Here is a 16,252-nt window from a genome sequence, read left to right as displayed (position 1 = left end):
GTTGAGTTCGAAATTAATATACGAGGTATGAAAGCTCGTCCAGTTTATTCAGGTTCGATCGAGTTTCACACACACACACACATATAATTTTTTTTTTATTAGTATGAAATTTCAACTTTGTTCCCTGTGTAAAATTATATGAAAAAATATATTTATATTTCTTAAACTCGATTAGGCTTGAAACAAATTTGACTGGTTTCGATGAGCAAGAATTTGAGTTCGAGTAATGCAAAATAAGATGCACTTCGATATCGAACTCGACTTTCAAGTGCTCGATGACTTTGAACTCAAGTTCAAGGTTTAATCCAAGTTTTTTAGCTCAAGTCGAAATTGAACAGTGCATTATTCGAAATCGGGTCGATTCTACTGTGCCTCTGCTCAAAACCAAAGAAAAGAACGCATATTCAGAAAGAAAATACAAAAAATTGGATACGAAGAGAGATAACAGAATGATGTTGAGTGAAGTAGTAATAATTTAAGCACACACATATTCAAATCATTAAATACAACTGGGGCACACTCAAGAAAATGTAGAATAGAAACTACACAGCAAGGAAGTCTGAAAACAGAACTTTTGACCAACTCAACTCCATAGTCCATTCCACTCCTCCGCCCCCTGTGCATTCCACTCCTCCCCTTTCGTTTTCTCTAATATTTAATTCCAATTTTTTTTTTGGTCCCATTCTTTCCCTTCAAAGCTTCTGCTCAACCCAGTTTAAAACTAAATTTAAACATCATTATTAACCTAACAACTTCATTTTGTATTCAGTTACTGGTTTCCTATTGCTCAAAGTTGCTGCTGACTTTTTTTTTGCTTTTTTTTTTTTTTTCAATTTTTTAAAAACATTTACTTCCCTCTGTTAATTTCCTTGGTGTTGGATGAGGAGAAAGGGGCCAGAATTTTCTTCTTCTCAGCTCAGCAAAAAAGTAGTGCTAATAAAAATCAATTAGAAGCAAAAGCAGCTAGGGTTTTGACTTTGGTTGTCAAGTCTTCTTGGTAGGTGCTTCGTTTGATTAACGGGGCATTTTGATAATATTGGTGGTTTTGCGATGAGAATTTTGAATCTACGCTTTTAGCAAGTGTTGCCGTGAACTTGATGGATCGCTCGGTGGTCTCCGCGATCTCAGCTTCGGCTTTTATCTCCTTTCTTTTGCTCTTTCTCCGATTCTTGCGCGTCTCCGGTAACGCCGAAGGTCTGTTGTCTGTCTTTTTTAGTATTAGTTTTTGTTGTTTAATTATCTTTTCTGGGTTTACTTACTAGCATCCATGAATGATGGAGCTGGTGACGGCGAGTGCTAGTTGACTTAAATTGTAATTTGGTTTTGGCTAGGATAATTAATTTTTTTAGTGGATTTTTTTGTGAATTGAGTTAAGAAACTTGTTTGGACTGTCGTAGCATCAGAATTCATTTGCATGTGTACTGGTGGATAGTTGTTGATTATGAAGTAGTGCCACGGGATGAATTTGGCATGATATATTGTTGTCGATACATGAAAGTTTTAATTTTTTTGGGTATATGTGGCACTTATCGTCCTTTTTTTAAAACAAAAAAAAAATTGGAATCGACTAGTTGGGCTATTCTCTAGTTATATTGTTGCGTTATCCAGAAATGAAGATATGTTAAGAGTTAGCATTAGCTAGTTGAAGTGTGAAAATTGGTAATTGTTATCTGAATCTTTTATGCAAGACAGGTGATGCATTGAATGCGCTGAAGACCAATTTAGCTGATCCTAATAATGTTCTGCAAAGTTGGGATCCAACCCTCGTCAATCCCTGCACTTGGTTTCACGTCACCTGTAACAGTGATAACAGTGTTACCAGGGTGTAAGCTCCTTATGCCTTGTATAGAAATGGGGCTGTACAATGTACTGTGTAATTGTGCTTTACATTTTACTCTGGAGTTTAGAGAACTGATGGAATGTGTATTTGTATTGCTTCTTCCTCTCAGTGATCTGGGAAATGCAAATTTGTCTGGCCAACTTGTTCCACAGCTCGGTCTGCTCCCAAATCTGCAGTACTTGTAAGTTAACTCTTTTGGATCAGAATTCTTTGCATGGAGTACTTTCAAGACCTTCTGTTGGAAGTTCACTGCATGGTACTATTAAACTTTGATATGCTTGAACTTGTCAAACATCTTGATATGTTTGAGTTACTGAAAAGTTAGGCTCCATGAAGAGCAAAGAGGCAGATTATGTATATCTCTGCATTTCTCTTCCTGTAAAGATTTGTGCTTAGCCATGGCTTGCAATTTTTATTGATGATTAATCATGGATACCTGGCAAGTTTCCATTGGATTATAGGCTTTAGCCATGCTCTAGATGTGATAGGTTTGTTCTTTTTTATTTTCTTGCTATAACTTATCCTGCTTGTCGGTGTTTCTTATGATCAATGCTTGTTAATATCTTTTTGGGTTTTTTTGTTTGTTTCTTTCTGGGCAGGGAACTCTATAGTAACAACATTAGCGGAAGAATTCCCAATGAGCTGGGGAACTTGACAAACTTAGTGAGCTTGGATCTTTACTTAAACAGCTTGAATGGTCCCATACCAGACACGTTGGGAAAACTTCAGAAATTACGTTTCCTGTATGAGTTGCTCTTATCGTTTTCTTTAATTTCTTCTCGAACTATATTTAAGTCTCGTGCTGTGGTATGATGTTGGATTCATGTAGAGCATAGAAGTTCCAGGATGGACTCTTTTGTTTTTTGTTTGTATTGTGGTACAAATAGTTACTTATGCTGAGCAACCAGGTAATGGGCGAGGGAGAGAAAGGGGTCCATTTAATCCACATTTGAAACACTTAAAAAACATAGCAGACAAAGTCTGCTCTATAGACTAAAAAATGCCATAATAACACGTACCAAAATCCTAATAGAGTTCTCTATTTTGGAACTGTCAAGACCTGTGTGATGCAAAATGCACCAGAATTGTTTTCCATTTTTATATTTTTGTATGATATGGAAAATTTCATCACATCCTGTAGTTGTGAATTAGCTATTTGATGTATAAATTGTGTATTTAGGCAAGTATACTCTGACGAGTTTTGACTGTCTAAAACAGTTCAACTGTGAACCAATAAAGATTTTCTTATGTTATTGCTGTACCATTGTTTTAACTGAATTAATGCTGATTTTATTTGTCTTGTGCGCTGAACAGGCGTCTAAATAATAATACCTTGACTGGACATATTCCTATGACCCTAACCACTGTCCAGACACTTCAAGTCCTGTAAGTTGGAAAATTGATGCCTTATTTTCTTCAGTTTTCTTTTGCTAAGCGTGAATTGTAATCCTTGCTGTGTTTTGCTTTTACTCTTTATTCAACTTCTCTTTTGAGTTGGTATACTGTAGTATTACCTGACTAATATTATTACTTCTTATTGTAATAAATAGTACTAATACTGGGTTTACTTTTCTCCTCTCACATTGATTGCACTGTAAAATGCAGAGATCTGTCGAATAACCAGTTGACAGGCCAAATTCCTGTCAATGGATCCTTTTCACTTTTTACTCCTATCAGGTTCTTTCTCGAGTTCATATGTTTGGACTTTGGTTACCGATTGAGGTATTTTGCTGACTACTTCTGTTCATGTTTTGCAGTTTTCAAAACAATCATTTGGATCCTCTCCCTGTCTCTCCACCACCTCCAATTTCACCTACTCCACCATCAGCTCGAGGTCTTTTCTTGCTTATTTGCTTGTCATCATTAGATTTCTACTGCTCTTCATGATTTCCTTCCTACTTTCCCTGCTACTTTTTTCCAATAATCACACTTGATATTAGTTTGTCTTGAAAGAGTAGGAATTAAAACTGCTACAAACATTCCACCCTCAGTGTTAACATGTTTTGTTGCATGATCTTATAGTTTAGATAAATTTGGTCATTTGCATGTTTTCCTGAAGAGAGTAGTATATTTGATGAGTGATTTTATTGGTTTTCAAGTCGCTTATGTATTGAATACCTGTCATTTGGCTTTCCAGGCACCAATAGTGCTACAGGCGCCATTGCTGGAGGAGTTGCTGCAGGTGCTGCTCTTCTTTTTGCTGCGCCTGCAATTTTACTTGCTTGGTGGCGCAGAAGGAAACCACAAGATCATTTTTTTGATGTTCCTGGTTAGTGTATCTAGAGCCTGACTTAGACCAATCATCATAGTGTTCCATTTAGTGCTCACTCACCACAGAGATCCTCAGTAATTTGGTTTCCCATTTGTTCAATGGTTCTCATTTGATTGACTTCTGTGCAGCTGAGGAGGACCCAGAAGTTCATCTAGGGCAGTTGAAACGATTTTCTCTACGTGAATTGCAAGTTGCCACTGATAGTTTCAGCAACAAAAATATTCTTGGTAGAGGTGGTTTTGGTAAGGTTTACAAAGGCCGATTAGCTGATGGATCTCTAGTGGCAGTTAAAAGACTGAAAGAGGAGCGCACTCAAGGTGGAGAGTTGCAGTTTCAAACAGAAGTGGAGATGATCAGTATGGCTGTCCATCGAAATCTACTTCGTCTACGTGGCTTTTGCATGACACCAACAGAACGGTTGCTTGTTTATCCTTACATGGCGAATGGCAGTGTTGCATCCTGTTTAAGAGGTAAAGGCCATTAAATTGTTCATGGGGTTTAGTCACTAATAACGGTCAAAATTTTAAGTTCTCTTTCTTCATTAAGTTCATAGATGTTTATATATACCATGATACTGTTTGGTATGATTTACTTTAAGAAGATAGTCATCATTCATTGGTCAAGTATTATAGTTAGATGTTTGCCTCAACATGGAGACTCACTGCATTGGGTGTCTGCCCCAGCGAGGGCACATTGTGCCTGCCTTCGGGTGTTTTGGGCAAGTCGTTGCATTGATAGCTGCTAACAGGTACTTTATTGCCATGGGTGTTTGACCCACCATGGGCATGTTGCTGCCTCTGATGTTTGCTTTGCCCAACATATGAATGTTGCTGCCTAGGTGCTATAGGATGCATATCGGGATATTTAATTGCCTGATGGGTGCAACATTTTTCTAAGACAGCCGCAGATGTTTGCCATGGCAAGACCATTGTAGTTAATAGTTTTTGGTCAAAAAGCAGAATACATCTTTTATTAATAAAGATTTAAATGGATTTCTTTTAAACACTTAAAATTGTTTTACCCTTTTTGGAAAGAAGGGGGTTGCGGGGGTTGTGGGGAAGCATACCTAAGGAGTTGAAATTTCACTTACGTTGATACCAACTCTCAAACATCTTTAGCATCTTATTTTTAGAGCTTTAACTACTATTATAGGGATTGTTCTCGGTTGTACTTAGGCAATTGATAATTCTTGTAGAGCGCCCTGAAAGTGAACCCCCTCTTGATTGGCCAATAAGGAAGCGTATTTCATTGGGATCTGCCAGGGGACTTGCTTATTTGCATGATCATTGTGATCCCAAGATTATTCACCGGGATGTAAAAGCTGCAAATATATTGTTAGATGAGGAGTTTGAAGCCGTTGTTGGAGACTTTGGGTTGGCTAAGCTTATGGACTACAAGGACACCCATGTCACCACTGCTGTACGTGGTACAATTGGTCATATTGCCCCAGAATACCTTTCCACTGGCAAGTCTTCAGAGAAGACTGATGTTTTTGGGTATGGTGTCATGCTTCTTGAGCTTATCACTGGGCAGAGAGCTTTTGATCTTGCACGTCTCGCGAATGATGATGATGTCATGTTGCTTGATTGGGTAAGTGTATATTGCTCTGTCATGTTTTCCTTTTAACTCTTTAGTTTACTTTGTATTTCTCACTTAATCTTGAGAATTTTAGGAATCATTTTATGTTTCATGAATGTTGAACGTAGACCTGAAAGAATGACACTTATTTGTTGCAGCGTAACTCAATGAAAATTTTTTTGTGATCATGTCTCTAGGGTATTATGACTAATTTTAATTTGAACGGAGGTAGGATATAAGCGAGTTGGGCTTGTTTACCAAAATGGTAACATGTTTTAAGGGCAAGACTTCAAAAAAATGCTGAAGATTTTTTCTGAAATGGTATTCTCTGTGATAGTAGAGAATGGTGAATTTACTGAAGCTTCCACTCTTCCAGAAGCTTGGCTGGTCTCCTATTACATGATTCATTTGCATGGGGGTTTGGAATTTCTCATTTGTCATGATTATCAAGTCTTATTGAGTTCTGGCTGGTTACCAAGCATCTGACTGCTTAGTTCTTTTACTGTGCACATCTTGTTTTCCTCAGAAAAGATCCAGAGAAGAAAATGTGTGTGTGTGTTTTTTTTAATCCTTGAATGGATCAAATCATAAATTGTAAAATCTCTGTACCTTCCCTCCTCTCTCTCTCTTTTTGACAAACACACAGTACACACCAATAATAAGAGCAATGTGATAGAACTGAGAAGTAGCAATTTGCCTTTTACCTGGAAGTATGGTTTCATGACTGAATGCTAATTGTTATCAACATCACTTTTCTGACATTTCTGGCCCCATATAATCAATTCCTCCCGATCATTTTAGCTATTGTGATGGTCCTAACTAAATCACCATTTGTAGTTACCTCTACAGTACTTGTGTATTTGTACATCCAGGGTTTGATTTTTCTGAAATGTTCTTTCAGGTTAAAGGACTTCTGAGGGAGAAAAAATTGGAAACACTAGTGGATGCAGATCTTCAGGGTAACTATGTCGAAGATGAGGTGGAACAACTAATTCAGGTAGCTCTGCTCTGCACACAGAGTTCCCCTACAGAGCGTCCCAAAATGTCAGAAGTTGTCAGAATGCTTGAAGGTGATGGTTTGGCTGAGAGATGGGAAGAGTGGCAGAAGGAGGAGATGTTCCGACAGGATTTCAACCATACACACCATCCAAATACTGATTGGATCATTGCTGATTCCACATCAAACCTCCGACCAGATGAACTGTCTGGGCCTAGATGAAATCAAGACATTTATGCCTTGTGTGATACGACTGCATAGGAGTTTAATTTGTATTTGAGAAAAGATATAGTCTGTTATCTTTGTGCATATCTTTTTCTGCCCCCCATAATTTTTGCTGTTTTCTATATTTAACTTTTTCCGGTGTCAAATTTGTATCATGTAATAGGAATTTTTGACGACAGTAACATTGTCTATAGGTTGCCAGCTGACGTTACGGTGTTTTGGTGCAAGTGAACACATGCCAGGTATCTCTATGAGAGCACCAATTGTACTTTACTTTTTACATTGGATAGTGGAGCTTGTCAATTAAATAAACACCTTACAAAAATCGCAGTTTCGAATTTTCTGCTCGTGTAAACATCTCGTTTCGTTCGTTTTGAGGATGTTCCTAAAAGTGGTCCTTGCTCTTTTACAGATGAAGAAAAAAAAAAAAACCTCATTCTAACAAGCTGAAGCTTCAAGCATTAGGCTTTAATCGTATAATCTAGAACTAAACTAACACACTGTATACGAGGTTGCAGTCTGGAAATCAAGAAGCCTCTTTAAGCAATTGGTGAATATAGTTTAAAACCCTTCTGATTTTATGCATGTCCAGGTGGTTTTTTCCTTTCTTTTTCTGAACTTCCCTTTGAAGATGTAAACTGGCATTTAATGAAGTAGGAAGCCTACCGCAAATCAAACACATTGAGAAAAGAGACGCTTTTTTTTAAAAAAAAAAAAAAAATTTTTTTCTTAGGGTAGAAGATAAAAATCCTTTTCTTCTGAGCACTACCAATAAAGCTGCTAAACGAAACAAGTCGAATTGTCGAGGAGCCAGGCTCTTGTAAAGGACCACTTGTGTACATCATCTTGAGCGGCCTCGACGTCGAACCCAAAACAAATGCTAAAAGTAAAAGGGACGGAACAAGAGACAAAATGTAGACCATTCTTGTTCCGTTACTTCTGCCCCCATCTTTGTTTTGTTCCAAATTTGCAGGAGTTTCAAGGCAACTGTAAATTCTGCTTTTGCCTGTGTTGTCAAAACCAAAATCATGGCAACCAGCCAGGACGCTGTTGCTATGGTTGCTACCGCTAGTGAAATTCAAATTCCTAGTAACGAATTAAACTGGATCTAATGAATTAATGCTGCTCTTAAACACGAAAAGCCTCTATAAAGACGGAAGAAGTGGAATCATTCTAAGAACTATATAATAAGGGCGATATTTGATGCACCCCAACTCAAAACAACAAGAGTAAATGGCAAATGCCAATCTGGAAAGGGGACACTTGAAAACGCCATATCAAGGGAATGCAAAAATTTAACTAACAAGAAACATAGGCGCTCAAAGCAAAAAGACACTCCTATTTTGATAGAATATCATGTACAGAACAAAATGTATATTCTTCATCTATGATAATGACTACCCGCTTCACTTTCTTCCAGTGGAAATTCTTGGCTTGCCTTTAATCTCACTTTCCTGCAAAAGAGCAGGAGCACGAATGGCTTTCAGTTAGCAGACAGGATCTCACGTATATCTTATTGAACTAACTAAATTGCAAATGTGGGGGCAAAAAGGGTAGCTTACCTGTACTGAGTGCAGAAGTATGTAGGTCTTTGCAGTTGCTGGATTGTGATTTTCAGCGCCCTTGCTCCAGTCATAACATACCTGCATTACAAAGACCAAAAATATTGATCATTGACATAGTTTTACACTGCAAATAACATAAACCCATGAAGCTACAAGAACTAAGTATATATTGTTGGATAACATCCAATGCCAACTACTTGAAGAACAATTTCTCTACTCCAATACCTTCTCTAGAACTCCGTGATACAAGTTCAAATCTAAAGATTCTAGAATTAAGTATTGCTAGCATAAAACAGATGATCCCAAAATAAAATGCTCATAATATTTCCTTTTTTCTTTTTCTTTTTTTTCCTTTCCACTTCTTTCTTCCCCTCACACGGGTTTTTTTTTTGGTGGGGGGTTTTTGGGGGGGGGGGGGGGGGGAGAACCTGGGGCAGCGGGTGTTGGGCGGAAGAACAAGCTTTATCACAAGGTAATAACACCAATTTTCTAGAACACAATCTAACGAAAGTAAAGTAAGTCGTACCGAATATGCAAATATTGAACCATCACTGTTGAATGTGCTGCAAGGAATGGGTTGGCTGCACCTCGACATAGCCTAACCAGTAAACAAAATAGTAAGTACAAAAATCCCATAACATAGGATAAGCAGAACAATGAAAATGGGAAAGAATAAGAGGTTGGGAATGTTCCACAACAAAAAATAGAAAATATAGCCAATTTTAATTTTCATTTGAAAAAGGAGACTAAAAAGAGGGAAAGTTAATTTAAAAAATCATACTATCATATGATTCTCAAATGAAATTCAGACAGCAGCATGGAAAAACCCAGTAAGGCCTAGCATGTGTTCAATTTTCCCCAAGCTTTGATATGAGGAACTAGAAAAACTAAACCCATGAAAGACTTGTCTTATAAATTTATGACAACTGAGATTGTACTCAAGATCTTTTAGGAAAAATCTCATCCACTCCCTTGCATCAATAAGCCTGAGGAATAGTTAGGAAAAACACTAGCTGTCAAATACAGAAAATCTCTTAATAACTCCAGTGGAACTGACTATAAGCATACATTGGAATAAAAAGGGCAAATAACCTTAGTGGCCATTGAACTATTGCTTGCGTCAACTTTTGACCATCAAACAATTTTTCATCATTATTTGGCCACTAAATTGACTAATTAGTACAACCATGGCCATTTCGTGGATTTTGGCTCTTAATCTACAAAAAATCAGAATGCTTAAGAGGTTTTTTGTCCACCACTAAGTGTTAATTATATTGGATGAACTCTGGAGTTGGTAAAAATACCACCTGCGCTAATCTTGAAGAACTGCAAGAAATAGGATCTGATACATTTAGTACTGGAGTTATTTTGCTGGAATTCAATGGAGCAAGGGTATAGGGTCGAATTAGTGGTGGACAGAAATACCCTTGGATGTTCTGATTGTTTTGTAGAGTAAGAGCAAAAATTCATGAAATGGCCACGGTTGTGCTGATTAGTTAGTTTAGTGGCCAATTTATGATGAAAATTTGTTCGATGATCAAAAGTCGACGCATGTTATAGTTTAATGATCGGTAAGTTTTTTGCCGGAAAGAAAAATACCTTAAGCCTCTGTTTGCTATCCTTGTCCCAGAAGTTGAAGGCACCATCAGAACCAGCAGTTGCAAATGTATGATGGACCTGAGACAAAGGAATGTCAGATCTTGCAAGGGAGAAGAGCCAAACTGGAAAAATGTATGGCACTCAATCGCATATAGGTGCACAGCATTAGGGATCTGTAATTCGCATAAGATGATAAAATGACTGTTTAACAAGTTTTAAGATGCAGACAACTGATTCCAAACGGACCATGTGAGTTTAAAATCCAGTAAAGATAAAAACAAAGGTAAGTTTCTGAAACCCTTTTCTGCTTTCAAACATGAAATGAACAAAATAAACATGACCTGAGCCAATTCTACAAGCCCAAATCAGGCTGTGCTCACCTTGATCAAGTGTTACAGATTACAGGTTCATCACCAAGATCTTTTCTTGTTTCTGAGCAAAGAATTTACTGGCAAGGGGAAGCTAATGAACACAACATGTCAATCAATTGATCCAAGGAATAAGAGATTTTCCTTTCGATTCTTTTGGACAACTTTATCCATTTAACCAAATTATTGATAAAGAAGAGCGCAGTATAGAACCAAGAAGTCACCAGTTCAGGGAGATTAAATAAGTTATCAACATCAGAAATTCATGGCCAAACATGTCAGGGAACTACAAATATGGATGAGGTTTTCATTATGTATTCAACTAATCCAAATAATTGTAATCAATCAAGAATTATGTGTCAGGTAAAGAACCCCATAATGCAAACATTATGAATGCAGAAAAAAATCTACTACAAAATTACTATTACTTCGTTTGAACCTCTGAAGACTACATTCAACATCCAACTGACAAAAGATTTCGATGTATAGTAGCTACATCTTCATCTCCATGAAAGTTTGAAGAGAAGTTGGCTTACTAAACAACCAAATAAAAAAGGAACAATTAAAATCAGATGAAAAGTTCTTACAGGGTGAAAGTTCAGCGAATTGACAGAATAAATCTCGTTGCCCTCTCTGTGGCACTTGAAGGTGAAATTTTTTTGCTGTTGTGCATCATCAAGATGATGAACTCCAACCCTGCCTTCTATGGAGCCAACCTGGACAGCAACAATGCCACAGATAACATCATTAACAAAATTCACAAGAAATAAGAACTAGAAATAAGTTCATTAAAATAATACTAATTGAAAAGCACCCCCAAGCTTTTTCTCAAAAATTTCAGTACGACACAATTTTGTTTTCATCACTGAGAAAATGTCAAGTGAAGCTAAGAAAGATTACCATTGGATGAGCAGAAAACTCATCAATGATTGTTCAAAAGACTACTAGAACAAAAAATTTACTTACCAGAAAACCTTGCTGATCAGGAAAGGCAGCTAAACACCTCGTCTGGTACTTTAGCGGCGAAATGATTCTCTTGAACTCTGTCTGCAGTTGCAAATAAACTATATTGACTTTTTCTCAACACCATAAACAACAAATTCAAAATGTTAGCAGTCTACTTTTCATTGAAAAGCAACATTTCAGTGGAAAAGGATAGAGAAAGTTACAATCAAGTTGTCTATAATATAATTATGCAATCATACAAGTCCTAAGCAACTACCACGACAACAGCAGACACGAGAGCATATGAAATTGCAACCCCACTTCTACCTTCTTTTATGAAAACACTTAACTGTCAGTTTTGGTTGAGAAGTTGCATAGGGTTCCAAGCCACAATGTAGACTATAACAGCTTTACGAAGTTAATTCTGCCATGTGACACCCAAACCGAAGAAAAAGAAAACTTTGTGAAGAATAAAGAAAACCATTAAGTACTACCAACCAATTAAGCTGAAGCCTAATTTGTTATACATACATATAAACACTACCCATGCACAAAGCTTCGAAAAAATGCCAAAGCAGTGAATTCAATTATAACTAACTTGCAGAAGCCACCACTGATAGAAGAAGAAATACATGAATCATTAACTATATGTCTGGACAAAGTAGGGATTTCTTCCTCGACAAGGGAGAGAAGGGAAACAGTGAAATCAAAGATTTCATTATTGGATTCAAAGATTTGGAAGCAGTTCAACCACTGACAGGTTGGTACTATTTCTCATACCAATTCGAAAGTAGTTTACAGCCAGATAAACTTCTCCCTTACATGATCACTGGTGATAGAAAAAAGATAGAGCAAAATGTTTTACATCTAACATCAATTTAAAGCTGGGTTTCTGCTTGCAAAGTTGGTCAATTCTGGGGGGAAACAATACAAATCTTCAAGGTCGAAGCCTGTTATAAAATATTCTGATACAGAGTCATCGTAACTGAAGCTCAAACCACTTTGGCCAGTCATATAAATCTTTTCTTTTCCTCCTGATAAAATTTTTGACTCCACCTCCCCCCAACGTCAGGAGATTCAAGAAGTTCATACATCATAAGCATCCTTTGTCACTGAGTGGCAGTCCTCAACATTCTAATAGGGGACTACCTCAATACATAGACAACAAATAGACTTCAAACTTTGACTCAATATATATATATATATATATATATATATATAGTTTGATCCTTGATGGCACCAAAAGCAAGGAAGACCGAACATGGTCTTAGAGAACAATCTGGAGCATATGTCCGAACAGATATCCATTGGTGTAGGAGTGCATATTAAATTATATACCATTTCTAAGTCACTGAAAGCAGTTCTTCGTTTCATCAAAGACAACGTTCACACTAGCATGATCTTACTTCTATATTATATTACACCAATAACTTCCCAACCAGTTCTTTGAGTTCAGTCATTTGTAATAGAAATAAATACCTGAGGGTTCTGCAAATTATACACTATAAGATTTCTATCAGCAGTTCCAACAACCATCAGAGGATATCTAACAGTAAGGGCATAGCAGCGCTCAGGAAGTTGTTGAACATGAGCAGGATTCGGCTGTCTCAAATCCCAATACCTGAAAGAGAAAACTAATTAGAACCATGATGGTGACCAAGGGAAGATTCTCCACTTTCAAATGAAAGAAAAACAAAAGGATGATTAATCAGGTTCACACAAAACTTCAGAAGGGATCATTAAAAAAAGAATAGTAACAGAAAGCCGATTAACACAAAAGTCTCACATCTGTTGAGACTAGCATGGGATCAAATGAAAATCAAGTGCAATTTTCAAAGGGCACAAAGTTCAGTAAACCCATAGAACCATTGACATATTTCGAAAAGCATGGAGATTATAACATTAAGCAGGAACACAAAACTTCAACGGCAATGCACACTAGGGGTATAGATGATGTCTGCCCAACAATACATGTGTCTTGAAAATGATCTAGTTATCTTATTCCAAAAGCCAGTATGCATGACGAACGATCAATCACTGAATATAGATATATCAAAATCCAAAGACAGGATATAACAAGTTCAGATTTCACAAATTCTAGTCATCAACATACAAGGAAAAATAACATTACACTGGAATATTATATAGTAATAGTACACAAGAGAAAATACACAACTGGTGAGTCCAATTAAAATTTTAAAAAGAGTTAAAATCAATGGCCACCTCAATGTCTTGTCCCAGCTTCCAGTTACCAACATGTTCATTTCAGGGACCCAAGCAATCTCCTTGATGGGGGCATCATGCATGGCCACTTGCACTGGCTGGCCACCAGATAACAGAGGCCACATCTTGGCTTGCTTATCACATCCTCCAGAAAAGACAGTAGTTCCATCGTCCTTCCACGTGGAGCACAGAACCTACCACACATTAAAACTGAAGGGTCAAGAAACAACCCAAAATCATACATAATTGGAGAACCATATAGCACAGGGATCAAATACATTACCGGTTGGTCATGCGCCATTGCAGCCTTAGGCACAGTACTAACATTGGTTCCAGACCGCATTACCTCCCAACATCTCACCTACAAGATGCAGCAGTATTGCTCACAATTTTAAGCTCCAGTCCCCAAAATAAAGAAAATTTTCCACCGCTCACACACAAAAGAGAGAGAGAGAGAGAGTTTATCTACAGCTACTGAGGCTTATGTAACAGAAAAACATAAGTCAATGGTGGCATCCCCAAAAGTTTATATCAAAATCGATTATTTCACCATCAAACTAAAAAGTTCAGGTGCACAAATCCTCCGTTTAGACATCAAAAACATTATTCCAAAACCTTTGAACAACTAATAGCAGGACTAACATTAAAACGTAAAATAGTAAAGCAACAACATTAATTTAAAAAAAAAGGAATTCTATGAATAAAGCATTGAATTGAAGAGGGAAACAGCTCCCACCTGATTATCCCAAGAAGTGGCGACAAGGAAGTTAGCCTTCGGACTGAAACAAAGGCTGGACACAGAATCACTGGGCGGTTGCACCACCTTCAATTAACACCCAACCAAGAATCTCAATGGTAATAAGTACAACAATAATAGCGAAAAGAAATAAAGGAAAGAGCAGAACAATAGGAAAAGAAAAAATCAACCTCAGCAGAGCGGTTGGGGTTGTAACTTGAAGCAGCTGCTGCTCCAAATGTCGCCATTAAAACTGGAGCATTACAACATACGAAAGGAATTAAAAATCAAGAAATAAAAGAAAACAAAAAAAAGGTCTTCATAAAATTGTATTACCATCAATAATCGAAAACAATCGCGAGAGCTAGTCCTGCAGAAGGAAGTAGAAAGCAATCTCGGTAGAGGAAAAAAGGCGTACCAAAAGAGTAGAGCTACAGCGGTGGAATGATGAACCCTAGAAGAAACCTCTAATTTGTAGGAAATTTTACTACAAGGAGAATTTCTCAGTACTAGGATTTTGAAAAGGAGAAGAGAGGGAAGTACAGGCAACCAGGCCCCGACAAAGGAAACTGAAAACTAGAAAAGTGAAAAGCGAACGAGACAGCGACTGAGGGGCGGGAGTGTATATATAGACGCCGCCTTGTACCTTCTTATTGTACTAGTAGCAGCAGCTCACAATGGCAGCAGCAGAAGTGTTTACAGACCGCGTTCCGGCCACGCTACGCCTTAGCGTAGAGAGAAAGCTAATGAGCCGAAGCGAAGCGGTTTACTTGAATTGCGACTGAGATCTGTTTCCCGGGTTGATTTTCAACTAAACTTTGCTCAACCCTTGCCCGACTCGAGTAAATTCCCAAAAAATGTAAAATGTGAGTTTCTAAATGTGGCGATTTTTGAATTTCATTCCAAAGGTGAAAAATGCATCAACAAAATGCATTCTTTTAAATTAAAATGCAATTTGTAAATACGTTATTTGAATTTTCACAAATTTGTTGAAATAGGAAAAAATTGGCTCAAGAAAGCATTAGCGCTTTTTGATGTACAGGTATATATACCTGACATATGGCTGGCACGAGTCCATTCTTTTTTTCTTTCCAGCCCCTCCCCCTTAAAATATATATATATATTTTTTTTAATGAAATGAGTTTATGTTTGTTATCCCTTTTTTCTTCTTCTTCTTTTTTGGGTTAAATATGAGAGGGACTTTGAATTATTAGATGCCAAATTCTTTTTTTTAGGCCAACTTCAAAAGATTATACTCATCAAAAGCCAAACTATTACCGATTATTATTCTATTAACCCACATAAATCTCATTTTCCCAGACTCCCCATCTCTTAAAACTTGGAATTGGGAGGAATTAAACCGATTTTAGATATATAGGTCAACCCAAAAAATATGTGTTAAAATTGATTAATTTATATTAAGCTTTTTCATAACCAATCGTGAAAATTATATTAACAATAATTAAGAAACAGTTGTATAGAGTTAAATTGTGCGTGTATTTAAAAATGTTTTTACACCAAAAAAATTTCCCATTTCCTGCGTCACATTTTCAATTACATTTTTACTTCAAATACATTAAATCATAAAAGTATTACCCTACTTATTATAGTGTTTGGACTTGGCAGCAAAGCAACTTTTGTATCCGTAAAGTTTCGAACACATTTTCACTTTGCACTTTGGATCTTAATTAGCCTTTTAATACACTAGTAGTATTTCGGTCCTAAGGATAATTAAGACGAAGCCATTGTAGGCATTTAACGCACAATGTCCATAGGCCATAGCTGCTGCACTAATCCCAATTTGTCCAGTACCTTGAGGCTCTGGGTCTGGGCCTTAAGTAGGGGTGGGCACGGGTCGGGTACCCGCCCCTAACATGATTTGGCTGACCCGACCCTAATATATC

At 37.2% G+C, this 16,252-nt stretch overlaps 2 protein-coding genes across 6 annotated transcripts; one reads left to right on the top strand and one right to left on the bottom strand.

Annotated features, from left to right (window-relative positions):
• Positions 1-501: 501 nt before the first annotated feature.
• Positions 502-7,250, top strand: LOC113726679 (BRASSINOSTEROID INSENSITIVE 1-associated receptor kinase 1). The gene is made up of 11 exons (XM_027250524.2): positions 502-1,194; positions 1,693-1,825; positions 1,950-2,021; positions 2,440-2,583; positions 3,155-3,226; positions 3,446-3,517; positions 3,598-3,674; positions 3,978-4,109; positions 4,241-4,582; positions 5,308-5,702; positions 6,592-7,250. Exons 1-11 carry the CDS (start codon positions 1,098-1,100, stop codon positions 6,907-6,909), a joined length of 1,854 nt encoding a protein of 617 aa, XP_027106325.2. The 5' UTR covers positions 502-1,097; the 3' UTR covers positions 6,910-7,250.
• Positions 7,251-8,035: 785 nt separating this feature from the next.
• On the bottom strand, positions 8,036-15,151 carry LOC113726678 (protein RAE1-like). 5 transcript variants are annotated; one of them, XM_072075032.1, is made up of 13 exons: positions 14,995-15,116; positions 14,685-14,718; positions 14,540-14,601; positions 14,349-14,435; positions 13,896-13,973; positions 13,613-13,806; positions 12,869-13,010; positions 11,411-11,491; positions 11,032-11,160; positions 10,077-10,154; positions 9,004-9,075; positions 8,475-8,555; positions 8,036-8,366 (listed from the first exon to the last, which is right to left on the bottom strand). In XM_072075032.1, exons 3-13 carry the CDS (start codon positions 14,594-14,596, stop codon positions 8,319-8,321), a joined length of 1,047 nt encoding a protein of 348 aa, XP_071931133.1. In that variant the 5' UTR covers positions 14,597-14,601; positions 14,685-14,718; positions 14,995-15,116; the 3' UTR covers positions 8,036-8,318. The 5 variants fall into 5 exon arrangements, 4 of the variants coding, with proteins under 4 accessions (XP_071931133.1, XP_027106323.1, XP_027106324.1 ...); XM_027250522.2 differs by having other exon boundaries at positions 14,685-15,146; XM_027250523.2 differs by lacking the exon at positions 14,685-14,718 and having other exon boundaries at positions 14,767-15,146.
• Positions 15,152-16,252: the final 1,101 nt, after the last annotated feature.

Source organism: Coffea arabica, chromosome 2c (assembly GCF_036785885.1).
Source record: "Coffea arabica cultivar ET-39 chromosome 2c, Coffea Arabica ET-39 HiFi, whole genome shotgun sequence".
Classification (NCBI taxonomy): Eukaryota; Viridiplantae; Streptophyta; class Magnoliopsida; order Gentianales; family Rubiaceae; genus Coffea; species Coffea arabica.
Note: the sequence above shows the minus strand (reverse complement) of the source record. Positions and strands in the feature narration are given on the sequence as shown.